The sequence below is a fragment of the Magallana gigas genome, chromosome 2 (genome assembly GCF_963853765.1).
Source record: "Magallana gigas chromosome 2, xbMagGiga1.1, whole genome shotgun sequence".
Classification (NCBI taxonomy): Eukaryota; Metazoa; Mollusca; class Bivalvia; order Ostreida; family Ostreidae; genus Magallana; species Magallana gigas.
In genome coordinates this window covers 47,293,292-47,302,480 of record NC_088854.1, presented here as the reverse complement: position 1 = coordinate 47,302,480, position 9,189 = coordinate 47,293,292, and the positions used below count along the sequence as shown (strand labels likewise).

The following is a 9,189-nucleotide window of genomic DNA, read 5'->3' as shown; positions in this document are numbered from 1 at the left end:
TATGTTAACTTGTTCTTAGTTTGGTTTTGATATTAACTTGTTCAAAGTATGTAATGTAATTAGTTTTATCATTTTTTTAACAATATTTAGAAAGATTTTGAATTGAAAAATAAAAAATCTAAAAAAAAAAAAGAATATCTCATTGTTTAATAAATGTAAAGTGTACGAATATTCTTTCGACCAAATTGTCAATTATGAAAATGGCACGAAATTTGAAAATGGCGACCAAAATAAACACCGCAGCTCGAGTTTGAAATGTAAGGATCTCTTTGGTTGCCAAATCATCGAAATTCTGGGGTTTTTTTTCATTATATCTTTTATATCTTTTATTATTTATCTTATTATCCTTTAACTGTCCTGCAATTATGCTTAACATCAATCCTTTTCATAAAATAGAAATTATTTTCTTGTTCAGACTTGCACCAGTATCTAAATTTTATCATAATGATGAAGAAAAAAAAATAAAATATATATTTTTGTATTCGATGTTAGTATCACCTTTTCAGATGAGTAAATCAAGATCAAGACCCCGGAAAGAGGAATTATCCGGAGAAAGTGATTTAGGTAAAATGAGTAATTATTGCAACAGTCTGACAGGTGATAGTATTGGGCATTTTTACAAGTTTGTGTGTTTAAATTATATAATTGTGTTTGTATATGACAGGACAAAATCAGTACAATAATAATGCAAGAGCATTCATTATATTGTCTTATTATTAAGGTACCTCACTACATCAAGACTTATACTTTTTACAACACTACATCACAAGATGGCAATTTAGATGTTTTGTAATATGTTTGCAGTAATCAATTTTGATAAATATCATTATAGCTCAGTGATTAGAGTATTGGGCTTGTGAACCACTGATCATTAGTTCAAATCTGCCTACTTCTTAACTATTATGTATCTATCTTAATCAAGTAATTTTCTGCTGATTTGAGAAACTATTTCAAGGCATAGTGAGCCACCTTTATGCATTTGTGATTTTAAACATATTTTTTTTTTTACATGTCATTTTAGGAAACATGCTTAATATATAAGTAATACATGTTCTAGTTTAACAGAAGCTTTCATAAATTTTTAGACTCCACAATAACACCAATCAATGCAGCTACAGATAACAGCCAGGGGCGGATCATAGAATCAGACAGTTTGTCTGACTTCTACTTGCATGAGATTAGTGGAAAGCATCGCAGAAGGAAGCAGAATCATCACAAGAGAAGGGAGCCATCAGATTCAGAGGAAGAAGGTCCTTTGAATATTTGAATTCAGTAACTGACAAACAAAACACTAACAGCAAAGCTCCAATATTGCAAACAGAAATAGCAAATTTACAGTTTATACAACATTTTTGAACAAAATACATGTACATGTATTATTAAAATTGGGGAATAAAAGTTGAATTTAGTGTTTGTACCCTGCTGGCCAAATTCATTGATTCACATTACCTCATTCACACAGTGAATTATTTCCAGAACAACTTTCATTGAAGATGACACAAAATTTAAAATCACACAAAAATGTGTAAATTATGTATTTAGAATTTAAATATTTAAAAAGATTAAAAATTTGTAACAATACCTGTTATTGATATACCCAGTATATGTAAAATAATGGATAAACATTCAATATTTAAAATTTTCCTCTTTTCACAGGATTCCAAAACATCAGCAATGAGAACATCAGAGATATTTACAAAGAGCTGCAAGTTATCAGTGAGAAGCTTAAGGTACTTGCATGACTTTTAATTTTCACCATGCTTAAATTTACCATAATTTCATATTTTAAAGCTTTATTGGTATGTGTTTTTAGCTCACCGAGACGAAGTCAAGGGGAGCTTATGCTATACCCTCGGCGTCGGCGTCCGGACCTGGTTAAAGTTTTTGTTGCAGGTCCTGTATCTAAGCTATTACTTGTCCTATCTTCACCAAACTTGCATGGATGATGCATCTGGACCTACTTATGGACTTGAAAGACTTGGATGCTGAATCTGGGTCCTAAATTTCAGATGCTGGAGGAGGTTAAGGTTGTTGGACGAGGTTAAAGTTTTTGTTGCAGGTGCCCTTTGATAGCAATATCTTACTGCTGGTCCTTACTTCACCAAACTTGCATGGATGGTATGTCTTATGATACTGATGCACAAGACAGGCTTGAGTGCTGAATCTGAGCTATAGGTTTCGGATGCTGGAGGAGGTTAAGGTTTTTGGAGCAGGTTAAAGTTTTTGTTGCAGGTGCCCATTGATAGCAATATCTAAGTTACTACTGGTCCTAACTTCACCAAACTTGTATGGATGATGCGTCTTATGATACTGATGCACCTGACAAGCTTGAATGCTGAATCTGAGCCATAGGTTTCGGATGCTGGAAGCGGTTAAGGTTTTTAGAGCTGGTTAAAGTTTTTGTTGCAGGTGCCCTCTGATGATTATATCTTAGTTAATACTTGTCCTTACTTCACCAGACTTCCATGGATGGTGTGTCTTATGATACTGATGCACCTGACAGGCTTGAATGCTGAATCTGAGCCATAGGTTTCGGATGCTGGAGGAGGTTAAGGTTTTAAGAGCTGGTTAAATAAAGTTTTTGAAACAGGTGCCCTCTGATGATGATATCTTAGTTATTACTTGTCCTTACTTCACCAGACTTCCATGGATGGTGCGTCTTATGATACTGATGCACCTGACAGGCTTGAATGCTGAGTCTGAACCATAGGTTTCGGATGCTGGATAAAGTTAAGTTTTTTGGAACAGGTCACATGTTTAATAGATGATAGTACTATTTCAAACTTGCATAGTTGATTTAACTGTAATATGAATGAATCGCAGAGGTAGCTTCAGATGCAGAGCTTGATCTCCTTTATCAAGGATGCTAAAAAATAAATCTTAGTTATAACAGGTCCTAACTTCACCAAACTTGAATGGATGGTGTGTATTATGATACAGATGCACCTGACAAGCATGGATGCTGAATCTGAGCCATAGGTTGCGGATGCTGGAGGAAGTTAAGGTTTTAATTGCTAGTGCCCTCTGATGATGATATCTTAGTTATTACTGGTCCAAACTTCACCAAACTTGCATGGATGATGCGTCTTATGATACCAATGCACCTGATGGGCTTGAATGCTGAATCTGAGCCATAGGTTTCGGATGCTGGATGAGGTTAAGTTTTTTGAAACAGGTCACATGTTTTATAGATGATAGCTTGCATAGTTGATTTAACTTTATTATAAATTAAACGCAGAGGTTGCTTCAGATGCAGAGCCTGATCTCCATTGTTAAGGATGCTAAATAAATCTCCTACCTCACTCAAACCTGCTCGATAGATAGATGTGTTTGTTGATAAATGATATATTAACATGATTCCTATGATATAGTATTGTATGATATGAAACAATATTGTTTGATATGATACAATATGATTTCTTATGTTATATTATAAAAAGTTATACAATACGAAATGATATTGTATCAATTTTTTTGATATTTTATAATATGATATTGTGATGTATAGTATTGTATATTATGATACAATATTGTATAATATTATATTGTATTTTTAATTTATTATTTTATAATGTGATACAATTACATAAGATCTTGCGAAAATATTACATTGTATCCTATGATACAATATTGTGTATTCTATAATATTGTATCATACAATATTGTATATTATGATATTGAATTCTGTAATATAGAATTATATCATATGAAATTGTATTATATGATATTGTAATATTATATAATATTGTATCATTCGATATTGTATGATATGATATTGGTTTATATGATATATTATCATATCACATGAAATTGTATTATATTATATTGTAATATATATTATTGTGTCATATGATACAATATGTATAATATAATAATGTATTTTATAATATTTTACTTTATCACATAATATTGTATCATTTGATAAGATATAATGTTAGAATCAAATTATATTGTATTATATGATATAATATCATATTATGTATCAAATATGTTTCAGTGTCATACAATATCATCCCATATTATACAATATAATATCATGTTTCAATGTTATGATGTATTATGTAATATGATATTGTAATATAATACTATATTGTATTATATTTTATGATATTGTATTATGTTATCAAATACAATAAGGTATAACACAATACAATGTCATATCATTCGTTACAATATCATATCTCATTATTGTTTATTACGGTATTTAATTGTGTTATATTATATATATCATTAATATGACATGATGCAATATTTAATTTTATATCATTGTATTGATTAACATATGAACATATGATTATCATAAAAAATTTTATCAGATGATATACGATATTTTGTCAAAACAGAATCCATGAATATCCAAGATCATAAAGAATGATTTTCATATAAAATGATAAAGGTGGTCTTATAAAGGTGATGTCTCATAAGGGTGATGCTCCGTCTCGGTGAGCTTAGTAATCTATGATTACCTATGTTTATATATATGTTTTTAGGCAGAGAATAAAAGTTTACATGAAAGAGAACAAAAGTTGAAGGAGAGAGAACGTATGGTATCCATTTCATCCCAGAACATACAAACGATAGCTCAACATGAAATCAAACAGAAACTGCAGGTCGTGGAGGAGGTGAGTTCAGCTTCGGTTTTTAACTTGCTGGTAAACATATCAGTATGTTGTATGTTACATGAGTCCATGTTTAAAACAATTAACAGATGTATTTTTTGGTAATATGTGTATTGTTCTATAAAAAACATAAGTTTAAATCTTGGCAACGTACATGTGAAAATTCATGCAAGTTCTTCCTTATTCATACTCCTTATAAATTAACAATTTTACATTATATTGCTTTTATATAAATAATGAATTGACCATCTATCGTTTAATTCTAGTTAACATTGATTGACAAACACCATCTATGTTATCACTTTGAATGTTCAACTTGCTATGAAATAAACATATATCATTTATTTTCTTTTTCAGAAATACAAAGCAGATATTTTCAGATTGGAAACTTTACTAAGGGAGAAAAATAAAGAAAACAAAAGACTAAAGGACAACTTTGAAACACTGAAGCAAGCTAATGATGCTCTGAAAAAGGAAGTAAGTTGTACCTGTAAATTGTTTTTAAAAAAGGGGATTGCAAACGAACATTTTGAATACCTTTACTCTTACATGATTAAGTTAGAAAGTAAAAACACATGTATATGTATATACATGTTCTAGGTACCTTGAGTCAATTTACATGAATTGTAATCACTATTACATATGTTGATACATGTAGTATCTGGTTTTGTTATTCCCGTAATGTGTTTGGTCTGCCTGTCTTTATCTGTTTACCTGCAGTAAGTTTAAAACTTACAAAACTTCACACTTTTAAAAACATTTGCCATAATTACAGTGTAGATGTTAATTTCATTATAGGGTCAATTGCAGTGTTTCACAAATGCAATATGTGCACAGTACCTATTGTTATTAAGAATAGTGCAAGCTGTTTAAATATCCTTGTACAAAATATATATTGCCATGTTAAAACACCTTTTTCATACAACATTTTTTTGTGTTTCAGTTTGAGTCTCTTCAAAGCCAGCATGAAAAATTGGAAAAGCAAGCAGTCACTGTGCAAGCCAGATTGACTAATTTACAGGTTTGTTTTATTGTAACAGAAGTTCAGCCAAATACAAATGCATAGAAAAAGAGATTAAATTTAGTAAAATGTTAGAGCTGCAACCAAGATATTAAAATACACATTCGATCTTTTACTGTTTTTAGAGAAAACAAGAGTTTGACCAGAGACAAAAAGAAATGGAAATTTCTATGGGAAATGCTGTTCCTAAGCAACAAAAACCAAAGGAAGCAGAGGAAAAAACAAAACAAAGGGTTCAAAAGGTATAACATTTTGTAAGCAAGTGATGACTTTTATAACAGCAAAACCACGGGCACTTAACGTTAAGGTGCCTCACTACACCTGGAAATAGTTTCTCAAATCAGCAGAAAATTACTTGATTATGATAGAAAGCATGATGGATAAGAAGTATATATATCAAATAGGCGAAAAAATGTGCAATTTTAGATAAAAAATGGTATTTTCAAAAATTTCATTCAGTAAACATAAACAAAAGCCCCAGGTGGATTCGAACTCATGACCTGCGGTTCACAAGCCTGATACATTAACCACTGAGCTATAACGATATACATCTGAATCGATTGATACAAACAGTTTAACAAAACATTTAAATCGCCATCTTGTGACGTAGTGTCTTAAAAAGTATAAGTCTTGGTGTAGTGAAGTACCTTAAGTATATTTGTTAAGAGTAAATATTTGTTCAGTATTGTTATAGTGTATGAACATCTCACATTTTTTGGGGGGTTATGTTTTGTTATGATTACATCATTATCAGATGTAAGATGATGATAGATTTGGATGTTGTTATGGTTAACTTTTCTGTGGCTGTAGACCGCAGGCTGTTGTTTTGATGTGACTGGAATCTTGCTGGACTGGGTCAGCGATGCACATCTACGGTGTGCAGTGTCTGAAGTTCCTGGGAAACCATTGGAGCGCTTCTTGTCGCCAGAGTATCTCCAGGACAAAGTCATGAAGGTTTGTTTTATTTTATTCAACCATTAAGCTAAAATATATGTTTTTGTATTTTTGATGTACAGTATCCACATGCAAATACCAATACCCCAGTTGAAATGACTGAGTATGTATTTATGTAACAAATATTCACATAAAATATTACTGGTATGTTACTGTATTTCTGTCACCAGATTTTACCATCAGCTGTTGACATGTTAAGAGAATTTCCAGGGCAGAATCTAAGGATTTCCCTCCCCTGTATTCAATTTATATATTGGGCCTTAATACATGTTGAAAACTGTGCTGGACAGCAGGTGATTAAACATTTATTAAATTTTGTATTCAATGAAATGGCAAATTTAGCATCATTTAACAATTGACATTTAACTGTAAGATTAGTATTATATTTCTAAACAGGTAGACAATTAGAAATTTTTGAATGAATATGTGGTCATATTACTGATCATCATTAATTGAGACTGTTCAGAATTTTGCCATGTCTGTATTTTAGAAGAGTGGGTTGTCCTCCACCCTGAGAAGACTGGGAGAGGAACTGTACAGAGCTAAGACAGTTCGGTTCTCAGAGCTTGAGAAGTCTCCATCAGAGATTGTTCCCTCCTCTCCTAGCAAGCTAGACAAATCAAAAGATGGCATCTACTTCCGAAGTCAGAATCTCCATGTCCGTCTGCTGTCCTCTCTTATTATTCTGAAAACTCTCAGTCAAGGTTGTTGAGATGTCTTTATATTCATTTTGAGAAATGTAATATATGTGTATATGAATTTTCAATAAGCTTCGTGTGATTTTCTTCTCTCTATTATTAAAAAAGACATCACATATTGATATTTTTTTTCGAACAGCATTTTCATTTTTACTGGATTTTTTAATTACAGTTGACCTCCTGGCACATGTATTTGATGTTTTAAGAAATGATCTAAAGTCTGACATTGCCAAAGAATTATTCCTGTATTATCAAGCTACACCTGTTGTTCTCCAGTACCTGAAACCAGTAAACAAGGTAATAAACAGTACCACTTCAAATTACGTAGTACAACTGTGTTTTAAAGGGAGATAACTCTAGTAAAAAACGTCCTTTCTTATTTCATTCATTGACAGACCTTCATGGGATCAGCAATGGATATATTCCTTCAGATGTCCACAGACTCACCATTTCAGCAACCATTTCTGGAAACATGCAGCACGGAGACTTGGTTCAGAACAATTGCCATGGTGCTGAGGGCCCCGAGCCAGGACAGTAAACTACTGGAGAAACTCAGCATCATCCTGCAGAAACTCTCCAAATTCAGGTATCTATCTACACATCGGTACTGGCCATTTTTATTTTGGATCAATGTGAATTTTATTTTAGATACCGGGGTATTTGATTCATATACATGTATTGATATTTGCCTGTTTATACTTCAATGCATGTTAAACTGATTAATTAACATGTTATACACATCTGTTGCTCATTCAAAACTTTGTAATGCTCAAGCAATGTTTTTAATGTCAAGGTTATTGTACCATACTTTTCATTACTCTCTAAAACATTATTAACCATGTTGTAAGATATGTATAATAATAATCTGTTCTTCTGACAATAATAGTATGACATGTCAGAGAAACGTTTTCAAACATCATAAGACAAGTTTATTGCAAACCCTGAATTACAAAACTATTCTCATGTCCATATCTTTGAAGCCCCTTTTTTATGTAAAAATATTTCATTATACATTATATTTTCACTTGAGATTATAACACTAAGTCATAATTTTGGATGACAATATTTGATAGTGAATTCTAATAAATTGACTTCTCCCCATTTGTAGGTGTAACAGGAAGTACTTTGAGGTGTACACCATTGTGGGGATCATCCAGGAAATGTTGAGGGGCTGTCCCACCGACCAAGCCTTCCTGGCCCTCAACCTCAAGTCTATCCTCTTCAATCTGACCTCTGGAGCAGCGCAGTGACCTTTGAGATGACCTTGACTTTTACATTGAATCAAGTCAACCTTGACTTATACATTCCGTCCAACTGAAGCACCCTCACTACTGTATATCTGTGTTCACAGACTCGGCCATTTCTTCGACCACCAAATATTATATTTATTAAGAGTCCAATGTATATGTTTATGTTTCTTTTATATTAAGCTTGTTTTGTTTAATTTGTCTAGTGCATATATACATGCTATACATGCTTTGATTGTATATACATACGGTACATGTATTTATTTTATTTATACAGTGAGATATAACAGTACAATGTCTGTATTAAGAAATAAAATTTTCGATGCTAGATTTCAGCCACAAAAAAGCTTTGATTGTTTTATTGATCAATAAAAAAACAAATTATTATTACATACACTAAGTTAGACATTTTATTTCATATTCATGATCAGCTGTCCATTTACCATAGTCGATTGGTAAAATGAACATCAAATGTTAAAAGGTTTAGGGACATCCCTTGGATTCTGTGGTACTTTTTATACCATGCATTTTAAAAATCAATTCAGAGTGACAAACATGGGCATGAGATTGGATTATACAAAGCCTGATAAAATATTAATTTAAAAGGATAGAAAATGAACCGCAGGAACTGAATTGAGCATATTTTTTTT

The 9,189-nt window shown here is 31.9% G+C and overlaps 1 protein-coding gene across 2 annotated transcripts; it reads left to right on the top strand.

Annotated features, from left to right (window-relative positions):
- Window positions 1–177: 177 nt before the first annotated feature.
- LOC105336379 (coiled-coil domain-containing protein 138) lies at window positions 178–8,866 on the top strand. Of its 2 annotated transcripts, none has more exons than XM_034444955.2 (14): window positions 178–257; window positions 507–564; window positions 1,086–1,250; window positions 1,657–1,730; window positions 4,491–4,622; window positions 4,977–5,096; window positions 5,563–5,640; window positions 5,766–5,882; window positions 6,451–6,594; window positions 6,765–6,887; window positions 7,085–7,298; window positions 7,465–7,589; window positions 7,688–7,878; window positions 8,401–8,865. In XM_034444955.2, the coding sequence occupies exons 2-14, from the start codon at window positions 507–509 to the stop codon at window positions 8,540–8,542; spliced, it is 1,683 nt and encodes a 560-aa protein (XP_034300846.2). In that variant the 5' UTR covers window positions 178–257; the 3' UTR covers window positions 8,543–8,865. The 2 variants fall into 2 exon arrangements, with proteins under 2 accessions (XP_034300846.2, XP_011438978.2); XM_011440676.4 differs by having other exon boundaries at window positions 219–295; window positions 8,401–8,866.
- Window positions 8,867–9,189: the final 323 nt, after the last annotated feature.

Coding starts and splice junctions, on each gene's coding strand:
- LOC105336379 (XM_011440676.4), top strand. CDS start 507: ATGAGTAAATCAAGATCAAGACCCCGGAAAGAGGAATTATCCGGAGAA. Junction 4,623..4,976: donor AACTGCAGGTCGTGGAGGAG/GTGAGTTCAGCT, acceptor TTTCTTTTTCAG/AAATACAAAGCAGATATTTT. Junction 6,595..6,764: donor TCCAGGACAAAGTCATGAAG/GTTTGTTTTATT, acceptor TTCTGTCACCAG/ATTTTACCATCAGCTGTTGA.